Source organism: Sebastes fasciatus, chromosome 7 (assembly GCF_043250625.1).
Source record: "Sebastes fasciatus isolate fSebFas1 chromosome 7, fSebFas1.pri, whole genome shotgun sequence".
Lineage (NCBI taxonomy): Eukaryota > Metazoa > Chordata > Actinopteri > Perciformes > Sebastidae > Sebastes > Sebastes fasciatus.
Window position 1 is genome coordinate 31,843,770 of NC_133801.1, and position 25,247 is coordinate 31,869,016.

A 25,247-nucleotide genomic window follows, 5' to 3' on the forward strand; every position below is an offset into this window, starting at 1 on the left:
ATTAATTTGTGATTAATCGCGATTAACTATAGACAATGATGCGATTGATCACGATTAAATATTTGAATCGACTGACAGCCCTAGTATAAAGCTTTATGGCAGCCTGGTCAGGATCAAAATGTTGGATAGACAGACCGATAGACTGACTAACCCTCATCGCCGTCTCTCGGCCCTGCCGCTCAGATCTAAGAACCAAAAAGAGATGTTTATTTTGTAAACAATTACTTCCTGCTGTTTACTTAACACAGATAATAAAACGGCTTGATATAGATTCAGGGAGGATTGATAAATTGTGTAATTATTATGAGTGAATTGGCTTAAACAAGGTGCTTAAATCTGCTTCATAAGACTTTATGGCTCCCAGTACAGCTGCAAAAACTCCCTATTAAGCATTTTGTTATCCACATTATGAAATATTAGTATGCATGTAAACAAATGCAGTATGGGAAAATGAACTGCTCAAGTACCCTCGATGCAGGGTTTGCTGTATGATTTAGTATTGAGGTAATTCACTTTTAACTGTCAGTTAACTGTCACCTTAAAAGCACATCTTATTCTGACATTTCCCTTTTCCCCCATTTAAGAAAACAGTAAAATTAAATGATTTTTGAAATCTTGAGCTGACTGACTCGATGAGCTCAAACTCCCATTACATATATAAAGTACGCTATGGGTTCTAAAACTGCTTCCAGTCTCCTTTAGCTGCAGTCTCTAAGGGTTGTGCTAATTATAGAAAAGGGTTATACTTCACCAGTATTCAGATTTAATGCCTTTATTATGAAATAAGAACGTGGTAAAATAAAAAGCTCCCGTGGCTTTGTCCTCCTGTGTGGTCCATTTTAATAGCATTTGAAAAACTAAACTAAACTCTCCTTCTGTGAGCACTTTGCTGGTCCTATCTCTATACTATGTTGCTTGACGTCTTTAATGCTACAGTAGAATACAGTTATATCAGATCATGGAAACTGTTAGCTCACATAATCCATTTGCAGTATATGATCATTAAGTATTTTTAGATGCATTGTGTCTGTTGAACAGGATTCACTGGCTTGTCCCAGTTTATCCCGCCTAATCAGTGTGGGCAAAGGGCCGCCTGTCTGTCTGCCTGGTTGAATGAACAGGCGAGGGTCCACGGGGCATCGTGGCCCCACGATGCTTCACGGTGACCAAATAAGGGCCGTCTGCAACATGTATGCAGGGAGAAGTTGGCACAGTCCAGTCCCTCACATTCTTTGGCCTCACTCAAAAGGCTTCTGTCCCTCATCACACAAGTGAGTGGACAGATCTTGTGTTTAGAAGAGCAGCTACTTGAACTGTACAAGGGTTTTTGTGAAGAGGTTCATGGACAAGGCTGGTTATGTTTAAGTGGTTAAAATAGTAGTCTAGAGGTTGACACTTTGTTGACCCTATTATTTAGACAGACGTACGAGTTAGTTAGTTAGTTAGTTCATTATTTAGTTTGTTTATTTATCCCATAGACTGTATATAAAGATGGACGACGTGACAGCTCCCCAAAAGTGAAGCCAAAACAATTCAATCGCCCCCTGGTGGCTGGCTGCAGTACAGGTCATAAACCTGACGTAGCAGCTAGGTGGCTCATGCTAGTAAGCTGCAGCCGTGCTCAACTCGTGATTTGCTCGGGGGGATGTATGTGGGCGGGACCTCGATACCGCGGCTCCAGTACCTCGATCACTACTGCGCACACTCTGGCTCCAAATTACGTAAAAATCTTAAGATGGCAGCTCTCGTAACCGGGATATTTTGGCTTCACTTTTGTACAGTGGGAGGAAGTGGAGCTCCGTCGTCCATCTTTATATAGTCTATGATTTATTCTTTCGGAAACTGTCTTTGTGTCTGTAGCAACTGTCTGACTTATACAACCACAATAAAAATACATTACAATTAAAGACAGACATTTACCACAACAAAATCACCAACAATCAAGAATTAATTACAACAAACACACACACACACCTCATATCACCCACATTTGTTTAACAGGGATATACTGGAAGGTATGAAGGATCTCTGGGCGCGGGTATTACCGTATCTCTGTCCTGATGGTAACAACTCATATTCACCATAATAGAGGGGGTGTGATACATCACTGAGGATTTCCCGCTCTTTCCCCACCACTTGTGCTAAAAAGTTTACTAGAAACCAACAAGACAGAGTGCAGGCAGGCGGTCAATTAATTCAGTGAATGAATTAAGATGACTAGCCCCTGGAATTTGCAGGACTCCTGCTATTACCACACAATTTTAATGAGAATGTGGGTATTATGTAGAAATACGGTCTAATATATTTCACCTTAGCTGTGATGTATTCACTGCATAATGATGTATGCTTCTGCTCTAAACTGCACAGCAGTGCAAAGGCCCGAACATAAGAGATACCGATAGTGTTCACTAAATTCTGTCTCAGTGCTGTGAGTGCTGGTTAAAGATTAACTCTGGTGTTTTCCTTGGGGCCTCTTTGAAGTGGACTTACTCCAACCCCTGCTTATCTTAATTAGAAAGAAATCTGGAGGAGTGAAGTGGTCCTCTGGATACGAGCACCTCCACTCCCCAGCTCCCTGAAGGCCACGCAGCACGGCGGGGACTTAAAGGCCTCTTGAACTCAATATTTGCTCATGTCATGGTGCCATTGTATGCAGCCTAAACTGTGAACATCAGTTACTTTTTCTGAGATTTGAAAGCGCTGCTGGATGTATCCTCCTCAGATCTTGCCGGATATGAGGAATGAATAATTAAGAGCCACTTTATGTTTGTGAATACTGTTGAAGAAACAGGTGTTTAACTTGATTCATCTTGAAAGGGAGAGCTGCCTCTTTGAGGCTTAGCTTGATGTGTAGGCTGTTTCTTCAGAGGCATGTAAATAATTATGCAAAACGTAACCATTTCATGCTTTTATTGAAATGTATGAGGCACTTGGGATAAATCCTACCGATAAACGGTTCTAAAATGTCCCTGCCTGAGTGTTTGATTGTAGAGAGATGATGATGCATGTCATTTATATTTCACCATTTTCTAGAATTATGCTTGAGATGAAGAGGATTAGCTGCGTTATAGCTATAACAAACTAGTCTACGCCAACGTGTGGTGTTGGATAAGTAGCCATGGCCTTCTCTGTTTCCATTACCTCAGAGGACGGGCTCCTTCACGACTCAGAGATCACACATGCAGTGTTTACCGGTGGCATGCGTGCCATGTGGCTGGCTTTAATCCAAATGGAATAGGGAGGTCCTGTCATACACAGGTCACCTGTCTCCACAAGAATGATGTGGAACACACAGGAAGCACAAATCCTACACTGCGGTAGACCTCAAGAATGTAGTACAAATTGTAAAATGTATCACTTTCATAAAAAAACCACATTTTGCGTTCTCTATTTCCAGTTGATTTAATACAATAGTAAATCAACCTTTACATTTGCAATATTTGTTGCTTTAAACGCAAAGTGTTGCGCCACAATTGTTTACCCTAAAAAATTGGTTTTCTTTGAACGCATCATTTTAGGTTTCAGATTGAGTTGTTTTTCCTATCGCTAGCTTTTACAAAAAGCATAACAGAGATCATGCTGGTTTGTGATTTTATTATATCAAACTTAATGCTACACTGACTTACCAAACAACTTCTCTTGCTGTACTTGTAATTTATTCAGTGTGTGTCCCTCATGATGTTTTCATGCTGTTTCTGATGCAAATTCACACAAAATAGCAACATATTTGGGATGAACAGACAAATAGGTTGTGCGTACGAACAGTGACGTGATGGCCGAACAGACCAACTAAACAACACCAACGACAGAAACTTGGATTTTTTTGAGAGAAGTTTCATCAATTATAAACATCATTTAGTGGATCGCAATTTTAGAGTAAATGCTGAGACAAATTACTCTCAAGGATGCATTAACATTGTTGTAGTGGTGCCTCTGGAGTTAAAAAAAAGAAGTCTATTTTCCAAGAGATAAAGACATTCTGCTTTCTACAACTAAATGATTCAAACATTGTGTTAATTTTGCAGGAGAGAAAACAATGGAACAGTTTCTCGTCTCATTTCTGCTCTAGCTTCACAGTCTCTGCCGCCTTTTGTCCCGATTACAGCTCCGTGTTGACATCACCGAGTCTGTCTGAAGTTCACTCTGAACTGGATCTACAAGTTCAAAGATACCAACATCTATGTACTGTATTCTTCCACTTTCCAGCATTTTTGATAAAGCCCATTTCTACTACAAAGATAACTTATGGAAAGTCATGTCTCATAGAATCTCACTACATTCTTAGTCTTAACAACTTTAAGTCCTCTATCTGGTAGAAAACATCAAAGTTCCTCCATGTGTTCATTATGGATTAATGGACTTTATTCAGCTAAATGATTTAATGAGTTGTTGGTTTTATATGATTCAGGGAGAAGCAATTTATGCTCTTGTCCTTGTGCATCACGCTGACTTTGTCCTTTTGTTCCAGTTATGGCACAATATTTTCAAAAAGCATCGATGTCCGGGCATTAAGTCCCAGTTTTACTCTGTGTGAGGAACTAGTACACTATTAGACCAAAGGAAACGGCTCTGAACAGCTGCAGAGCACATCTCACATTCAGACACACAAACTCGTAAATGCATGCGCCCTCACACATAATAAAACACCCGGGGTGAATGTGTATAGGTCTCACCGTGCCCATCGAGGAAGGAAATGGACACAGTGGAGCGGTCAGCTGGACGTAACAGATTTACCGACCATAACGACGGGGGTGGGGCGGGACAGAGACTCTCAGTCGTGCCTAACACAAACAACAGCAAACCTCTGAACAATGTCCCTGCACCCTCCCGGCACTTTCCCTTTTATTCCACCACTTTCACAACTGCCAGATGTTTAGTGGCTCAGTCATCTGTGTCTCACCAGCCTGATCCAGTACAGCAGCAGGCACCAGCTTTCACTTGGCAGTCTGCTGGATGCACGCTGGTTTTTAGGAATCAGTGGATAATTATTTAGACTGCTCTAGAAATTAAAATTAAATTAAATGTGGTGTCTGTATGAGTCAGTGTGTTTACATCTTTGTGTCCCTGTGTGTTTGATGCCTGTGTATGTGGCTCTGCTTTGAGTCTTTCTGGTCGTAATGGTAGCAGGACGGTAGCCTCGGCCTTTGGATCCAACATCAAAAGGCAAAGATAAAATAGCCCAGTTCAGACAGGAAACAGACACCTTTTATCTTAATTAGAAATGAAGCAATTAGACGGCCACACTTTATTGCTTTTGCATAAGGGCTGTGCACCCCTCATGCCTTCCACTGAGTGCTGGCTTGGAGTCTCAAAGTCCTAAAGGTAACCATTTAAGGAGTATTGGAAATTACTGAGCCACCCCAGAAACAAATAGCTATATTAATTTTCAAGACACGTTTTGGATTATTACGCCCCAGTGAGGCTGTTTGACTTTTTCTCCGTGTTTTCCCTTGCTGTGTGGTGAGTTCGTTCTACGGAGCCATTTTAAGTTTCTTTAACTTCATCAACTGTATGTGTTTGCAGGAGGCAACAGACTGAAGAACCAGCAGTTCCGTTTGAACTGGGCCTGGATCTCTTTAGAGAAGGAACGCTACGTGGTGGATGAAGAGGTCAAGTACCTGGAGGTGGTGCTGAAACGTCGCGGCTACCTCGGCGAGACTTCATTCGTCAGTAAGTACACTACCTTTGACTTCATCAAGTCACTTGTAATAATAATACCATCCAAAGTGATATCAATAATCATGACTAAAGGTTACTAGACAGCACTGAGAGCATGCAGCATTTTAATTATGTCAAACATTTCTATTTTATTTTAATAAAAATGTTGATCTATATCTTAATCTGGATCCAGATCTGCACCAAAAATAATAGATTAATTAATTAATAAGTAAGAAAGTAAGTAAGTAAGTAAAAAACTAAATGTGATATATAGTAAATAATAGATATATGAAAAACATTAAATAGATACTAGGAAGAAGTGAGAACAAATAGACCGATGAGACACAACTGCAATTTCTTTTTCATTAAGTACAGTAGATGTTTGTGTAGTGACATATTTGATATATTCCTGGATCCACACCAAAAACTACTCAGCTGTGGATTTGCCCAAGGACTAATTTACAAATTTCACTGAATCTGCTGATTCTTCTCAGTTATCCCAGTTCGTTCAAAGACCGACGCTTTGTCACGGCCGTCGCTGTTCTATATTGCCGCACAAGGCACCCTTTAGCAGCGGTATGAGACGCACCGGGCTTTCCATTAACTACAATGTAAACCCATCCGCGGCAACAGTAAACGCCCAGTGAAAGTGCAGTGGTGACATAGTTTAAAGAGCAAAAGAGACACACAGGGCGGGTGGGAGATGGTGGATTGGCCCAACAAACACAAGGCTTTCATCCAGGAAACCAGTTTTTGTGTCCCGTGCGTTTACTTTTCACTCTGCAATCAGCTGTTTGTTTGTGTCCCATGTTCACAACGTCAAGTCAAATTTTCACTGTAAAAACATAGTATGTTGTTTTTTTCTAAACCTAACTAAGTGATTTTGTTGCCTCATCCTAAAGTGTTTTTGTTTAATTCACAACAACATTGTGTTTACTGCAACCAAAACGTGACACCGAGGGGTCTGATAAAACGTCAGTGTTGGGTATCCTGATAGCTAACTTTCAAACAGACAAAGAAACAAACAAAATGAAAACATAAACTCCTTGTCAGAAGATATCGACTCCCTTCAAGCTATTTTTGTTATGTCTTTTAACTTTCTGAACACCTACTATCGGTTTACATATTGATAGACAAGCCCCCGCAGCACACAGACAACTACACACACACACTTCGATATATTTAAGGACTACTCTAAAGCTGGCCTAGACACTCTTTAGGGTCACGCAGGTCACGATCTTTCACCTGTCTCCTCTGGTCAGTATTTACGTTCCAATCACACAATAGCGCTGCAGGACAATCCCTCAGGGACTGCATGCGCACATAAGAAAGGTCACCCCAAGTTGGTGGCCATGGAAAGGAGCCATTCCAAATGTTAGTCGAGGAAATTTACAGGCCGGAACTAGACAGACAATAACTGTTAAAAAAACAAGTTGCTCTAAGCATTTATGAGTGGCAGGAATTCGTATTACTGGCACCATTGGCCTGTTTTAGTGCCGCCATTTATTCTGTCCATAAAAATGAGGTGCGATTAAAACGACCTGATGTTAAAGGTCAAATCCCATCATTTGCGCTACTGTCGCCTGTATCTTTATAAGCCCCCGGGGCGGCAGAGTAATGAAACATCTCTGAGGTGGTATATGCAAATTTTGCTGACCTTTAGAGTGCCTCACACTGTATATCTGCACCATCTCTGCCACACAGTGAAATAAAAAACACACATTAAGGTAGATCATCACATACTTTAGAGATATACAGGCAGATATACTGTAGTCAATAATAAAACACAGTGAGAAGTAAATAACTGTGATAACAAGAATACACTTAGATTTTGTTTGTGTTGATAAGAACAAAAGAAACTGGAAATGAAAGATCAACTGAAATGCCTGTGCGATGACCCCACCGTGATCTCTTTGCACATTAATATTAAACAACAAAATAATATATCTTGTTCAAGGAGCTTGGGCAAACAATCATATTATTGTCCTTTGTTTTGGTTTTCCAGAGCATCGCTACTGTTTTATTAATGTTTGTATTATAAATTAAAGAAGCGCTACTTTGAACTTTGGATGCACTCAGTGTTCAATGCCCAGAGAAAACATTTTCATAATGTCCAAAATTGACTGTTGTGTGCTTTTAAGTCCAAACCATAGCCTTTCATAGTGCAGTTTTCTTATGATTGAGGCAGCATGAAGGGGAATGATAATGGATGAGGGAGATGTACCTCTCCATGTCGGTGATGGAAAACACACAAAAGAAGCTGCAATTTCCAATTTATTTTTTTAAGTCAGGACCATTTTATTTTACAGCGCCCTCAAAGTACCAATAGCAATAAAGTTTCTCTTTCCAAATGCATAAGTGGCGAAAGCTTTTATGTTGTCCATTTCTCATTACAGTAAGTGTACATATTTACATCCTCAGGCATTGATTCTTTGATCATACACCCCCACACTTTTTCTGTCAGTCTCATTAAATGGCTTTTGAAATATATATTTTTCAATTTCTAGCCAAGAAAAACATTGCTGACCTAACTGAAAGAGTGAAAGGAAACTGTTTTGGGGTCGAGATGTAACATGGGTATATTTAAATCTTCAGAGAGTAACACTTACCTACACTTAATAATTACCAAGGGCATTGGAAGGAGATATTGTTTTCACCGGCGTTGGTTTGTTTGTCTGTCTATTAGCAAGATTACTCCAAAAGTTAGCGTCGGATTTGAATGAAATTTTTAATCTAATGAACAATCCATTCGATTTTAGTGGCGATCCGGATCATGATCCGGATTCAGGACCTATTTTAAGAATTCCGATCAGCCTGTGCATTAAGACCACAGGGTATAACACATGCACAGTGTAACTGATGACGCGTTGATGTCCTTCTAAGAGCAGAGAGATACGTGTGTGGATGTGTGTGCGGGAGCTGCTGGCCGTCCGCGGTGAGAAAGAGCAAAGCGGTAGATGACGGGATGAGAGACAACGTAGTGTAACGTTATACAGACATAACAAGGCTGCTGAATGAGAGAGGCATCCGCCGATACGTTACACGGAAACACACCGTTTTAATAACAAGTCGACCACCTCATGGTACCGCTAGCTGTGAGCTGTGATCTGTTTTTAAAGTCAGGCACCTTGGCGGAGGTCTGCACTTTCCGAGTGCCAATCTAGTTTACTTTGGTTTCAGTCAGAAATATGTTGCCCAAGAACTAATTATTTTGGACAGATCATTTTACTTCCCTTTGCAGGTACACAAATAACAACCAATATCCTGTCTCAGTAGGGTAAAAAAAAAATGTTCATCACTGTCTCACAGTAAACATTTGGAGTTACCCTCTTCTTCTGTTGCTTTGAGGAGAGCAAAACTATTTTTACAGGCCACCGGAGCAGCTACCCATCTGCCTCGGTGTTGCGATGAGATAGTGACTGATCCCAGGCCAGTATCTTCTCATGAACACAGGGGATATCTCTTCTTGTCCAGCCCTGCCTGAGTGAACGCAGATCAGAGGAGCCCACTGGTGCTTCACTGGTCAATGTGCGCAGTGCAGGTGTCACCAGTTTGCCCACCTGCTGCGATCCCTCAGAGAGACCGGCCTGCTGTGATCGGGGCCATCCAATCCAGGCATTGTGCAGGAGATGGAGTTTGTTGCAAATCATACTCTCTCCTCTTCTAGCTACTCTTTGAAGACTGCTGATTTTTCAAGCTCCATTGAGCTTGACCATTTTATCTCAGCACATATGTGCAGGGGCCTTTTCCTTCTGTCTGTACTTGCATATCAAAGCCCACTTTTTATTTTCATCAAAGAACAGAATGGTAATTTTCTTAAAAGCCCAAACTCATGCATTTCTCAATCTGTGGTCTTTTGAAGATCTTATGTGTAGTCCTGATGCGATATATCAGTTTTTCTCTTCTCTTTTTTCCTTCCTCAGTTGTAAGCAAATAGCACTTTTTAAAAAAGTTCCTGTTATTCATGCTCATACTTCATTTATCCAGTAATGTCTTGCTTTCTACATTTATGGAAGCTTACATTGGGGGTGTGCAGGCATGTTCATTCTATTCACTGCCAGACCCCTGCTGCTTGTTGTGTGGCCAGTTACCAAAGACAATGGAGAGGCTGTGTGACATTTCACCAGCTTCAGTGCTCCCGCTCAACAGGAATCCTGCCAGTGTCACAGGCATAGTGAGGTGGCGTAGGCCTCATCAAACAGTTCACATGCTGAAGGTCAGACAACGCAAGTCAGCCTCCAATCAGTGCTGCTGAGACCGGGCTGACATGAGGGGTAATTGGCTTTATTCCCACCACGGCCATTTGGAACACTGGGGGTGGAAACTGCACCCAGGAGATGAGCGGGTATTGTCGGGTTAGACCAAATGGGATCTGACATTTTCCTGGTTTTAGAGAACATTATTTTAATTGCATCAGGATACAATCTGTTTCAATATTATCTCACACAGATATCAGGATTCACAGACTGAAAGAATTAATGGTTGCCGGTACCAAAACCGGACCAAGGTGATACATTCTCTGATAGTATGCCTGAGGTTAGCAGATTATATTATTGATAATAACCCATTTTTTCCCCCCACGTCCGTCCTAAGGTATCGGTACAAAAGATGGTACTGCACATAAGGACAAAGATTTCCGGGGGAAATCTCAGAAACAGGTGCAGTTCAACCCGGGCCAGACCACGGCCACATGGAAGGTCCGGATCCTGTCGGACAGCGAGTATGAAGTGTCGGAGACCTTCCAGATTGTTCTGTCTGAGCCGGTGATGGCAGCCCTTGAGTTCCCGGAGTCTGCTACTGTGGAGATCCTGGACCCTGATGATGGTCAGTAATGATACATGTTGACATTTAAAATGTTGATTAGTTTGCTTAGTTTTAGTGGGATTAAATAAGTTCTTTCTTAAAAACTAGAACCCAAAACAAATATTGGCAAAGATACCTGGGTTTTGCATTTTGGGGTTTTGTTGCCTAAAGCTGCTTTCACATGATAAGAAATTTACTCTACACTCACCATGAGGGAGGGCGCAGAATATGGCTGGCCCGAAAGCTTTGAAGCTTTGTCCATTGTCATGGTAATCAACCTCCAAATCAGTATTTCAATGCTTCATTTTTAAAAATGTATTTATTTTTTATATACAAGTAATAATATTAATGTAATAATAAAAGTATAAATCCCAAAATAGCCCATGAAATAAGGAATAATCCCACAACACTATACATATTCAGCATTGATTATTATTAGTTATTCTCAAATGGATATCTCAGAGTATATGTATATATATATATATTGAAAAATATATATTTAAAAAAATATACATTTCAAAAGCCATTTAATGAAACTGACAGAAAAAGAACAGAGTGGTGGTGTATGATCAAAGAATCAATGCCTGAGGATGTAAGTATATATCAGTCTTGCAGAGGCAAAGCACAGGATAGGTATAATATGCCATCAAAAAATATGCAAGGAACGCCATTCTCCTTTCTAGGCAACAACAACAGTTGCAGCTGTTATCTCATTGGTTGCGCTTTGAAAGGTCAGTCAACCAAGGGCAAAGTTTAAATAATTTGACCTTTGAGCGCAGTGCTCGGTTGCAATTTTGAGCAGTGCGCCATTCCAAGGGTAGGGCTTCCGCCTAGTCGGGCGGCACCTCTCTCCCCAGATGTTCAACAAAAAGAACTCCGTTGTAGAAGGGAGAAAGATGTTGGTCATATATTTAATAGGGGGTGCAGATCAATGGCCGGCACACCTATGATAAACTAGTTGGCTACTTTAAGTGCCAGCAACAAATAACAAGGTACATGTGCTTCCTCTGTGGGTTGGAACATGAAAAATCGATAAAGAAAGAGAAAGAAGGCAATGCATTTTTAGGGAAAGTAAGTAAATCAAAACTATAGACACATCATCAAAATAGGCTCCATCTCAAGGAATGCACTGAATTTGACAAATCTGTGTAAGAGTACCTAAAGGCAGAGTGATTCCAGTTTAGGTCCAGGAATACTTTTGCCCTCATCTCATCTGTATTCATGTTTTAGGGAAATGCTTCTGTCCATCTGCCGAGGGCATCAGAGCACATGATATTTTAAATACTAAATTAATTCACATGGAAACTGAACGCTGAGAGGAGGTAACAACATCTTGAACCCTTGATTATGGAAATAGCCACATAATGAGTAAAAAGCAAACCCCATTTATGGCCAGTATTTTCTTTCCACAAGTGTAGATAAACAAGGTCAAGAGGATATATGGAGATAACCACACAGACCTCCGTTGCATCTGAAATGAGCTCTACGCAAACAGATGAGTGGGGTTTCTGGAAACAGCTTGACTGTGATAGAGCCGAGATAGAGAGCTGCATGATATAAATATGGATAATGCTCCTCCTCCTCGTCCCCTAGGGCTTCATTGGGTGAAAAGGAAGAATTTGCTGTCAACAATGTATGCTAATTAACATGTTTAGTTGGAGTTTTGTTTCACAGTACATCAGTCTCTGGAGGGCAATCAACAAAACTGGCAGTCATCTCTTCGCAAGATGTCAAATTCTATATTTCTTTATGCCTTTAACAGATATTGTCTTCCTACAGCCACATGTCTATTATCATATCATTATACTGTTTATGCTTTCTAAAGTTTTATGTGTTTTGGCCTCTCAAGGTCAAATAAACTCTGAAGGCTCATAAAAATGTATTTTAGGTTTCTTCTTTTCACTGAGAGCAGAAGAATGGAATAGCCCAGGGGCTGCCACCACGAGACTGTGAAAAATAAATTATTTCACTCCAGACAGACTAATGTGGCTCAGACTGAAAACAGCTCAGTGTTTGAAACGAGAAGTGAAGAGCGACCACGTCGTTATGCAATTGTTTGCATGGTCCTGGGGATGGGGAAAGGAGCAGCACCTTGTTAATGTGGGTGACCACGATGCTCGCTGAGAGGGAGACGGAGCCGCTGTCTGAGCTCTTTGGATTTCATGGCTGAAATGTTGCAAGCTCATTACCCTCCTGGTTGTTATATGCAGCTCAGAGAGGGAAGGAGACAAAGAGATGGAAAGCTGCCAGTAAAACTTTTGAGTAAAAAAAACTAATTGTTTAACGTGTCTCTGCTCGAAAACAGAATGAACACGCCTTGTTATTCGAGCCAATTTATGCGGGCAACTAACAAAGACTTCTTAAATTAAACTGTGTGAGATGCAGATTTGTACTTTTAATTCTCTAAAGGATTCCTAAACAGCGTTATCTTACAGATAACATTCACATCCACGTCTCTCTGTGCTATTCTGTGTATCAGTGTAAGCCGATTCTGGGTGGGAATATTTGCTGCAGATAAACAAACAGTTGATGGTGGGTTTTGATTAAACATGATGGAAGCACCATCAGCAGAGCTGTAATGAGAGCTGTCATTGGTCCCAGCGTGTGAGCTGTGTATTAAAGGTTATTGATGTCACACATGATTTGATGTTTTGAAGCGTTTCCCTTCTCTTCATCTCCGATCATTCAGTTCAATTCACTTGACATTCAAGTCATCGCGTTCAATTTGCCAGAAAACCGATCATACACTATAGTGACTTCCTCGAATGAAAACTCAGATAAGATTTAAGATAAAAAGGTGTTCAACTCCGATAATGTTAAAGCACTATGTCAAAGTAATGTGTGCTGATTTTTCTCATGTACAGAGTCAACAGTGTTCATACCCTCAGCTGCATACAACATCGAGGAGGACATTGGTGAGCTGTTCATCCCAGTGCACAGGAGTGGAGACGTCAGCCAGGAGCTCATGGTCATCTGCTACACTCAGCAAGGTAACACAACAACTATGTGTTGACATTTGAAGCAGCAGTGGGTAGAATTGGAGCAAATATGATTAAAAATAGTTATTTTTATAAAACGGTCACTATATCCTGACAGTAGTGCATGAGACAGGTAATCTGGAAATAATCATGTGCCTCTGTGTCCTCCGGTGTCCTCGGGTGCTCCTAATGGCATCTGCAAGATTTCACAGACCGAAGGAAAACAACCAATCAGAGCCGAGCTGGAGCCTTGCCGTCTCTGAGCAGCTGTCAATCACTCGCGAACTCCGGTCAAATGGTCAAACATGGCAGCGCTGATCAAATATGAATCAATATTCTGTTACTGTAATGCCTATTTCTCGCCTCAAATGTTTTCAGAATCGGAACTTGTAGTGCAACACTTGTTAGCTGTAAAATTAGAAAGTTTGTGACCCGGCAGCCATGTTGAGATCAGTTGAGGAAATACCAAGCACCGCCCACCAGCCACAGCTGAACAGTACACTACAAGATGTTTCTGAAAACATTTTATGCGGGAAGTAGGCATTACAGTAACAGAATATTGATTCATATTTGATCAGCGCTGCCTAGTTTGATCGTTCGATCCGAGTTTGCGAGTGATTTACAGCTGCCTCCGTTGAATGAACAGCCAATAAGAACACTCTCTCTCTGAAATGACCTGGGATTAGTCAAAGTCTCCTTTCACGGGCTAGAGTTATAAAACAGATTTAAAACAGAGCCATGAGGAGGTGCAGAAGTCTTTTTTTCTCTCAGAACACTTGAATAACAATATGCTGAAAGGTTATTATGGATTTTTTGCCCAATGATGCCACAAACATTCTGCCTACTGCTGCTTTAAAGGGTAAACTTAAAAGTGAGATAGTGAGAGTTAAGAAAATAGTTTCTCGGCATCATCCTAAGGTCGTAATTCAGTGATGCATTCATGAAAAAACAATTTCAGGGTGAAAGGAAATCATATTTACGTATTGACTTTTATGTGGGGGGGGGGGGAAAGAGTTCTGTATTGTGGCGGAGTCTGGATCATTAACTTTGCTCTCCGTAATTCTGTTTTCTGCCCACTCAGTCTCGGCCACGGGCACCGTCCCCACCACAGTGCTGTCCTACTCTGATTACATCTCCAGGCTCGAGGACCATCACAGCATCCTGCGCTTCGACAAGGGCGAGGTGGAGAAATCCTGCCGGGTGGTGATCATTGATGACTCCCTGTATGAAGACGAGGAGAGCTTCAATGTCACCCTCAGCATGCCCATGGGGGGCCGTCTGGCCCCAGAGTTCCCCGCAGCTAGAATCACAATCGTTCCCGATATGGAAGACGGTAAGATGACATTTCACTGATCATGAGTGTGAAATAGAATGCAGCATAGTGTCACAGTGTCTGTGCAGGTATAAGAAACTGCTTAATGAATGGCTTTGTGGAATTTAGAGACAAGTTTTTTTTTGTGCTTTTTCCTTTCAAAGATTTTTAACTCTGATTAAAGCCTCAAGAAAGACAGCGTGAATTAGTTTCTCGGCTGAAGGGCTTTTATCTGATTTAGTTGAAGGTGTTAATGTTTGTGCAATCTCTTATTTTATAAATGTAATGGATAAAGACGTTGACAATAGCTGAAAATTAGTTTGGAAAAAGTTTCGAAAGAGCAATATGTTTTGCTGCATTGATCCAAACAGAGAAATTCAAACAGTTAGGCAGGTGGGCAGACAGACAGCAAACATGTTGCTGTGCATGTGAAATGTGTATTTGAATTCTCTCTCTGTGTGTGTGTGTTTGTGCTTGTCTGACAATGTCTCGGAGAGAAAGCGTTTGAGTCGGCGAGCCCCCTTCCTGCAGGCGAAGCCTTTATCTCGTATCTGCAGGCTCAGACTGGAGGGCTGATAGTAGTCTCCCATCACTTCCTGACGCCTCTTTGTTCTCCAACACCTGACGGCCATTCCTCAGTTCCCTATCGCTCAGACGATCTCCGGAAGCACTGCTGTGAAGTCAACACTCTGTGATAGCAGGCAGGCAACACTAGAGCTGAAAAACCCAGCATGAACGGAAGCGTCTTTTTTCCCTTGAATCAAAACCCATTTGAAGCTACATAATTGGGGTGATGATGATGCAATGTTCAATTCAGCGTTCCGTTATCTAAAGGCTTGGTTTAAGTAGTCAGAAAATCATGACCATTGGGAAATGGGTATTTTTTTTGCATGTAATTGAAGTTTGGCTTCATTGAGAATTATTTTAATCTTCTCCAACTGCTCAAATTACTTAAAATTAGAGTCTACTTGCAGGAGACCCTGCCATTACATAGTACTGTACATGCTGCTGAAAACGTCACAGACTCCAGTGCTTTAGCAACGCAGACTCTTTAGTATTTTATTTCCCCTCCTAAGAAATGTATTCAGACATCAATGGAGCCGAGGATGTGAATCATCTGTCCGTGAACCTGTGCTGAGGAGGTCTCGTCTTTGAGGCTACAGTAGCAGCAGTTTTCAGACTGTGTAACAGGTTATTCTCCTCTTCCATCCTCGTGGGACTCGAGGCAGCAGACACACTTCAAGTGGATTTGACCTGCTTGAGGAAGGAGGAGGTTACGTGGTCGGAATGTAGCGTGGTCCGGTGTAACCTGAGAGTGAGTGCAGGGCCTTTTGACCGCCGCTGCTCCTGGGTATTGACTCCAGACTGCCAAGGCAGCTGCTGAGACACACAAGTTTTTAATGGGATGTACAGCAGTCGGTCCTCACGGCATTCAGCCTGCCTCACAGAGTAGTGTTTTACCAATGCAGCTATTGCATTTCCACAGTGGCGAAGTTAAGTGCACTGCATTTGCACTGTTACGTTTCTTAACAGTGCAAATCATGCATGTCTTTAGAACTGCCAGAGAGCTCATTGATTGGAGACGTTATTGATTAATGTCTTATATTGACTCGGTCACATACGGCTGCTTGTCATTTACATTGAGGATGAGGGTCAAGGCTGTTTGAGAAACAGGGAGGCTGAGAAATAGAGCACATTATGTATGAGGAAGTACTAGATAAGATAAGCCAACTTGCTTTGGTCTCAGAAGAATAAAGGTAAAGGGTTAATGGTTTAAGAAACAACTCCTTTAGGAGGGGCACAGTTTCCTGTTACTGATAAATAGCATCTTCATGTTCATGCATTACTGCTTTCTCATAGTGTCGGAAGGCAAACTCTATTCTATGATTGCCCCTGGTTTATAGAGAGTCAGCCAGTGTGCAACTGTTACAAACAATGACTTGCCTGAGTAATCCAATTTTTGTAGCTTGAAAAGTCAATTAATTATAAAATATACTAAGAAATGTTCTTGCTCTGCACATTTGAGACTTCCTAGCATTGCCTTTGTCTACATTAGAGGTCTCCGGGTTTAGTGTATTATCACACAGAAACAGGAGAAAAAGGAGGCTCAGCGCATCGCAGGATTAACTTTGACTCGGACTGACAACCAACGTTAACAGTCTGCACTCAGGTTTATTCCTGCTTTATCTGCAATCATGTTTTCGTTGCCTCTGGCTGTGTCAGGGTGGCTGAGTGACAATCAAAATCTCCTTATGCATATCAGTTGTCAGAAAGCGCCAAAGTCGCAAGGGTGCACCATACAGCATGATTGTAAGGGGCAGACTACAGCCTCCATTCGTGGAAACATTCTTTGTGTTATTGTTATTGTGATTCTTACTGTTGTCAAGACTTTCAGTGTGACGTTGAGAGAAACAATGCCTGGAGCTCTTGTCCGACAACTTGCCTCCTTATTATAATGACACCTGACATCAGATCGACTGCCTGAACACACATACTCACAAAGACACACACACACACACACACACACGCACACACACACACACACACACACACACACACACACACACACACACACACACACACACACACACACACACGTAATAATGTGTAAAGTTTGAGCAGCAACACCTCCAAAGTGTAATTTGGATTAGGTGCTGGAGGTGTTTAGGTTGCCTGCATCCACTGAATAAATGGAGCGTGAAGAGCGGGTAGAAATACGGTGGTGTCAAGCCTTCATATCTCCCTGAAGGAGGTGATAATGAAATGGCTTGAATACTGATGGTGGAGTGAATGGTGAATAGCTCTGAGGCAAGCAGAACAAGACCAATCTCCTGTCTGGAAGGGTAGACTGGCAGCAGAGATTCATTCCAACTCTGAGTTCAGCTATGCTGGCTTGATATTAAATCTAAGTACGGTACATACTCCGGGTTCTTTTCCTAACTCCACTCCAGTATATATGGAAGGGGAGGCAAATGGGGGCATCACATCCTTCTTTGTCATCCCCCTTGCAGCATAGCCGTCCAGTGGGTGTACATGGGAGGAAAGAGTGGGTGCGTGGCCGAGCACCTGTCCCCGCCTGCCTGTGAGAGGTCTGTTGCTGGGGCTCCCCAGGAGGGCTCTCGGCAGCTACACAGAGCCGTAGGCTCAAATACTTCTTAGAAACACACACTACTGATATCAGCAGAACCTCATGTCAGCAATATGTCTCCTTTTCAAGCCAGCAAAACCACAGTAGCACAATACGATGAAATTAGAAGCCACAGGGCACCGACGTATGCACTCCCTGCTCTGTGCAAACACACAGTCTCGGCCACCTACGCAGGCACAAGCACGTGCAAGAAACCACACAAGTGCAGCAGGAGGTGGAGCTCCTGTTGTCTGCCAAGTGACTGATGTTAATCTGACAATTTATGGGAATCTAATTTGGGAATGTCTACAGCTTTTACTACTAAATGAGTTGAAGTTTACTGCAATAGCAACCAGTTTTGTAGAAACCGTGCCATGGAAGAGAAGGCAGGTTTTCTTTCCAAACAAAACATTAATTTCACTAATTAGCACACCTTCACCCGCAGAGAGAGAGAGAGTAATTAAAATCAGCTTTGTTTGAAATGAAAACCACCAGACTCTGGCATTGACATGGCACAGGAATTAATATTACTGCTTCTGAAGGAACTTTGTTGGCAACTGATCTCCGACAGAAAGTGTAACCAAAACTCAAGAAAACCCTACTGGGTGGTCTCCAGACTTTTCCCCTTTTTACATATTTGGGTCTACAGGAAATTCATTCAGAGACAAATCGTTTAGTAGATGGGTAAAATTTAGTACGTTTACTTAATTTTCCCATATGTATAAAACAATAATTGAGTACTGGAATTATTTGCCATTTATTTAGATTTTTGATTTTTATGTTAATCCTTAGATGTGCAGTCATAAAGTGAGGGATGGGTGAGCTTCAATCGCTGCTTGCTGCGTTGCCAGTAGTTTGTGGAAACTGCAATTGAGAAAGCTATTTACAATTAAAATAATGAGTTGGAAATGTCAATTTTAGGCTAATCCATATATACCGAAATATAAGTACTTCATCATATTGATGCAAAATATCCTTTAAATCCAATACTGTCAAAGCAGTTTTGCTTATTGATTTATACCACTTCCAGCAATAATCTAATATAAGCAGAGATATTAAAGAGATTGTTACAGTACCTTGGTGTAAATGGTACATTAGTCTTTCATCATCTCGTTATTTACTGTATTGTGATATCGCCTAACAAGATGCAATTGCTACACTGAGAATGCAAGCGAAAAAACAAGTTGTTACAGCATGTTATAGCTGTGGGCATCAAGGCAGTGTAAAGTTACAATATTTGCCCTGAGTCACAGAAACCCATGCAGGTTCAGTTCACAACAGCTGTGCGTTCTGCCTGTCCAGACCTACAACAAACAATTGTCAGTCCACAAGGGTGCGAAGGTCGTGAGGGGTCATTTTCAGCTTGCTGCACTTTGGATCCCTGCTGGTTGTTCAGGTTGTCTATCAGAAAAGGTTAGATTACCAGCCAGACCCTATGTGTCATCTGGTTTGTGGTAATTTCATTAATTGAAAATTAGTTTGAAAATATGCACCACTACACCAAAGTATCAACTGACATGACATGGGTGTTTTACAGCATAATACCACACAGAGAGTGGGAGGAATGGATTTAAAAAAAGGTGCCAAGCAGGTCATTTAGCTCTGGGCCCACTACCAGGTTAATCCAATCATGCTATCAGAGGAGGCACACAGAAGTGTACTGTAGACACTCCAATGTACTGTAGTTGTGGCAAGTAGACAAGGAGAAAAGGGGTAGAAAAACTCTTAAAAATCTACCTTAAAAACAAACAATAGAGAGGAGGAATCAATTAAAAAAAGATAAAAGAAGCCAAAACTCGACAGGACTGATAAACAGAATCTGAATGAGACGGCAGGACACAATTTTGAAGGAAACAGTAAACAAGAGGAAGTACAAATTGACATGGTCAATAAAAACATAAAAGTGTTTTATAAAAGATTGCGGTAATTAGTGAGAAACTATGAGAAAAGGTTAAAGATGGGTGTTGTTTTATAATGCTAAAAGACATCTAAATACACAGCATAATAGCCTTTCACACCATTGTTTCTGTCTTCTTCTCAATACCACACACACACATTGAAGCAACTGATGCACAAATACACACAATATGGAGCTGCTGCTGAAAATGAGTTTTTACCAAGCTTATTGTTGACAGTTAACTACTTTTTACAACAGGGACATGAATTATGTTCCCCTGTTTTCTGTAGAAAAGGTAACTCTTCTGGCAACTTGGCATGTACGACTGTAAAGTTTACAAGCTGTCCAGGCACTCTACAGCGCGGACAGCTGCTATCCTCAGAATACCTGCTATTTTCCCAGCGACCGACCATCTGCACATAAACGTCCACACCCTTACAGTCTCCACTCTGTTTGGAGGAACTTGTCTTTTCTTGCAGAGATAATTGCTGTTTGATATCGACTGTGCATCCGGGAAAAATGTTTTGGTGGTTGGGGCTGTAAGACATGAGAAAGCTTGTACGGCAGGACTTCACTCGTGTATTTATAGTCTTGTGTCAGTTGCCTGTAAATTTCACCCTGTTTCTGAAGGTATGATTATGAGCGGTTTTAAAGATGGGCGGGTGCCGTGCGTGCGTAGTATATCCTGGACGGGGATGAATCAAGGGGGAACCCACAGACCCTGTCATTATGTCTCACCTGGATTCCCACTCATTCTCATATAAAACAGATGTCCAAAGCGCTTAAGCAGAGAGGTGCTAATCAACAGCCTTAAGACACTCAATCTTAAAAATTCAAACGTTTCTCACAGTCGACAACAATTAAAGTTGCAGATTTTTGTGCATTGAATATGGAGCTGCTTTTGCATGCTTTTGCTGTTGGAGAGAGAGATTTGTTGAGCACACAGTGGGCAGAGGAGCGTTTGCCAGGGCTCAATTGAATCTCACCATTAGAGAAGCCACTTAGCGCTGTGGGAATGTCATGCAAAGTTCAAGTGGAATCAAGCAGTCAGTGGGAGTGTAACAGTCCCCTTAGGGAGGCCTGTGTCTCTCCTTGTGCCGCTTATTTTATTTTATGTTCACACATATGCAACAGTAAAGATATTCCCTTTGTTTGTGGCTTTGTTCTTCTGGCATATCGCACAATAACCGACATAATGACTATACGTAAGGGGCTCCTATTTCTGACATATGTTTTATATTTTTAATTATTAAGTATTATCAGAATCTGGTTTATTTTGCCCAGTGCATACATACATGGAATTTGATTATGGTTTTATGCCACTCTCTCAATGTTCTTACACAGAATAGTGACAGATATGTACATATTACAATATGCACATAAAGTGACAGATATGTACAAAAAAATTGCATTAAAGACTGTAAATTATAATATAAAAATGTGCATTAAGGACTTTAATTTGTAAATTGTACATTTTTATTATTTTATTCTAACGTTTTTATCTATTCTTTTATCTATTCTTTTGTTTTTATCCATTCTTTTGTTATTATATTGTACTGTTTGTCTCGCACCAAAAATGCCAAAGAAAATTCCTAGTGTATACCTCTTACACCTGGCAATAAACACCATTCTGATTCTGATTCTGATTCTGATTAAAGTATAATCTAAAAATGTGTATTAAAGACTGTAAATTTCAAATCTAAAAATGTGCAAAAATGTGCATTAAAGACTAAATTATAATCTAAAAATGTGCATTAAGGACTGTAAATTGTAATCTAAAAATGTGCAAAAATGTGCATTAAAGACTAAATTATGATCTAAAAATGTGCATTAAGGACTGTAAATTATAATTTAAAAATGTGTATAAAAAACTGTCAATTATAACCTAAAAATATGCATTAAAGACTGTAAATTATTATCTAAAAATGTGTATTAAAGACTGAATTAAAATTTATAACAGCAGCAACGGATATCTGGTGTTTAAGAGTTATTGACAGTGTATGACTGATTAAGTGTTCATCAGATTGACTGCCTGAGGGAAGAAATTGGCAACACTGATAAAAGCAATGGAATAACTACTGTATATGAAATCTTATGAATCAGTTAAATTAGTTGTTTTTTGAATAAATGGAAGTTTGTACACCTTACATAATAGCTAGGTCTAAATGTGGATCGTCTCCTCTTACGTCCAGGTAACCTTAGATGTGGCGTAGAAGGCTGCTGCTGGCTGGGCTGACGGAGCCCAGGAGCCAGCGGTTTACCTTTCACTTAATGGTCCGTGGCTCTTTGAAGCTCACTGTTTGTCTGCTTCACAAACCTTATCTGATTACCGGGCTAGTACAACGGGGCCCCGAGTTCCTGGCTGCCAACATCAGGCTAGTAGATCTGATTACTCCTCCTGTTGGGGGACCCAGTGCAGGCAGCCAAAACCATCTTTGTTTGGTTTCTCTGTGGGGAGAAATTCTGGCAGCTGCAGGCCTCTTGATGCAGCACTCATTGTCCTGCCTGCGCTCTCAGCACAGATTAAAGCATAAAAGTTTTCTGTCCTCTGCTTGCTCTTAGAGGAAATATTATTTCGACCACAGAGATGGCTCCTCTGAGAACCACAAATCCCAAGGCTTTGCCTAAAAAGACGATTTCCCTCTCAGAACGTGTCTTATCTTGTTAATATAGAGCCGTTACTGCCAAAGCAGACGGCATCAACATATGCAATATCATCTGAGACTCCGATTACTGGGAAGAATAATTATATAGTGCAAAATAATAAACACATTTTTCTTGATCGGTAATTGTGCCTGGCAGCGCTGTTGACAGTGAATCTCTTTTTTTCTGTGCGCTTGTATTTTGGTTTCATTAGACAACATAATCATCACGCAGTTACAACAGTATGGATTTGTTTTTGTTCAAAGTGTTTATCGCCCCGCTCCACATCCCCACCCTCCTGTTCGCCTCATACTGTGTGATGAGAAACAGCTAAGTGTCGTTTTGTAGGTGCAGAGTTCCATTGTCATGGAAACCAAAACTCTGCCCATGGCCATCGCCATTCACTTAATTTATTCATTATTTGGTCACAGTTGCTTTCAAAGGCACAAGGTTCTTATTGCTCAATATTGGCTTGTTCCCATTAGTCATCATAACAATGATGTATCTGATCAATTATGAGAATGTATGTAAGAAAAAACTGCCTTTTTGGATTGGTTTCAGTTTGTGTCTGCTCAGGTTATTTCTGTATCGTTCTAATAGACTATGACTGACTCCCTGCAGTTTAAGGCCATAAATAGTCTCTTTGTGAAGGCAGTTCTTAGGTTGTTACAATGGCTGACTGCACCACGTATACAGAGGTCCAGGCCCTTAAGCAACCATTTTACAAGCAGCATGACATGAGAGGAAACAGACTCTGAACGGGTTAAATAGAATAATAGTGGGTGAGTTTGGCTGCAGTGGAATCTCAGCTCATAGAAGCACTAATTGCAGTCAGGCAGGCCTGGGCTGGCACATCGAGCTCTACATCCCCCAGACCTCCTGTCAGGCCTCCTGTCTGCCTCTCAGACCCATCACTATCAAAGTCAGCTCCAACACCAGGCTCGTCCGCAACAAAACCAGGAAACTCAGCTCTGCCTTCAAGTTGCTTTTTTGTCTTTTAAGACTTGATGAATGAATGCAGATGCAGAAATCCCCCCCCTAAAACATCGTTCCAGGAAGTTAGAAAGTGTTGTTTAAGGGCTGCAATTACGGTGTTGACTACCTGCTGGTGTTTCAATGGAAACATTCCCTCAATTTCTCCTGTAATCAGAGGTAATCGTACAGAGCTTTTACAGATTCAGCTCAGCAATTACAACGGGCATTCGCATATCCTGTTGTGAAACAGCTAAAAAGATGATTATGGATTACATCCTCCTGTGTGCTTTTCCCTCATCTCCTTCACTCCTTTCCTCTGTTGTTGTTCCTCCCAGCCCCCGTCTTCTACTTCGGCAACACAGACTACCACGTGGATGAGAGCGATGGCTTCGTGGAGGTGCAGGTATGGAGGACGGGGACTGATCTCTCCAAAGGAGGAACCGTCACAGTGCGCTCCAGAAAGACAGATCCTGTCTCGGCTGAGGGTACGTTTCCCTGCGAGGCGCCTGGCTCTGACAGCTTTAGCTAGTTTAGAGAAATGTAAACCCAGAAAACAATAGACTTAAGTCATCGCCCTGTCGCTCTTTGTTTTCCTGAGCTCAAGAGTGCATGATGATGTTAAAGCTGGATATGTTGGGAGGATGACCTGTGGAATGTAAACATTGTTTTAGGTTAGGGGGAGAGAAGGTTTCTGATGGGCTCTTGCCTTGAAGGCATATGATATACTTATACATGCTTTGGACTCCAACACTGGTCGCCCTCTCCTCGAGCCTTCCCTACAGTCTCCATTATCTCCTGCCCCCAGGCAGTCTTCTCCTCCCTGCATTCTTAACATCTCCGCTCTCGCCTGCGTTATAACCGTAAAAATTACTAACATCTACTCATACTGCAGCATAGTAGAAACGCAAGCCCACACTTAGGCACATAACTGGGTCATAAGTACATGAGAAAAGCCTGCGGGCACAGGGTGAGCTCTCAATACTCAAACTCTTCAAAGAATGGCAAATGAATAACCTGTTTGCGCTCGGGGAGATATCCAGTTTCTCTCAGCTCTACTTTAATCACGCAACAAATTCCAACTGTTCATGCCCATCGACCGCGAGATAGAGAGCGTCATTTTGTCGGCACACAGGGCATATCCTTTCATCTTGCCCGCCGCCTGACAATCACAAATGAATTATGAAGTAACATGAGAACTGCTGTTAAAATAAGATCAAGTGCTGTAGTCCATTTGTGTTATATTCACTACATCCCATAAGCACTATGCTCTTTGAAGCATTCCTGTCCTATATTGTGTTGCGGAGCAGCTGGGGTGGATTACGTCGGGATAAGCCGGAATCTGGATTTCGCACCGGGGGTCACCATGCAGACGTTTCGTGTGGCCATCCTGGATGACCTGGGCCAGCCGGTGCTGGAGGGGCCGGAGAAGTTTGAGCTGGTGCTCCGGATGCCCATGAATGGGATCCTCGGGGAGCCGAGCAAGGCCACCATCCTCATCAATGACTCCGTTTCAGACTGTGAGTGTTGCAATCAAAATTAATTCAAACGCTTAGTGATTTATGATGTTTATACCGTATTTCTGATGTTGATTTATGGGTTTCATTATGTTGTTCTAGTGCCAAAGGTGCAGTTCCGTGATGCTGTGTATGTGGGTAACGAGGACTCCGGGCAGATCTCCGCTATCGTATACCGTAGTGGAGATATCAGCTACAAGTCCACAGTACGCTGTTACAGCAGGCAGGGGACGGCCCAGGTCATGATGGACTTCAACGAGAGGCCCAACACAGATGGCTCCATCATCACCTTCTTACCAGGTGGGGTAGTAAAACCTAACACACATCCTTTTGCATGTTT

The 25,247-nt window shown here is 41.7% G+C and overlaps 1 protein-coding gene across 1 annotated transcript in view; it reads left to right on the forward strand.

The window, feature by feature from the left end:
- frem2b (FRAS1 related extracellular matrix 2b) overlaps nt 1-25,247 on the forward strand; it is a 63,694-nt gene that overhangs the window by 23,978 nt on the left and 14,469 nt on the right. Inside the window, exons 3-9 of the mRNA XM_074640323.1 lie at nt 5,524-5,670; nt 10,252-10,482; nt 13,326-13,451; nt 14,521-14,772; nt 23,729-23,878; nt 24,701-24,910; nt 25,010-25,207. Coding sequence (XP_074496424.1) covers nt 5,524-5,670; nt 10,252-10,482; nt 13,326-13,451; nt 14,521-14,772; nt 23,729-23,878; nt 24,701-24,910; nt 25,010-25,207 — 1,314 coding nt within the window. The remainder of the gene's footprint in view (nt 1-5,523; nt 5,671-10,251; nt 10,483-13,325; nt 13,452-14,520; nt 14,773-23,728; nt 23,879-24,700; nt 24,911-25,009; nt 25,208-25,247) is intronic.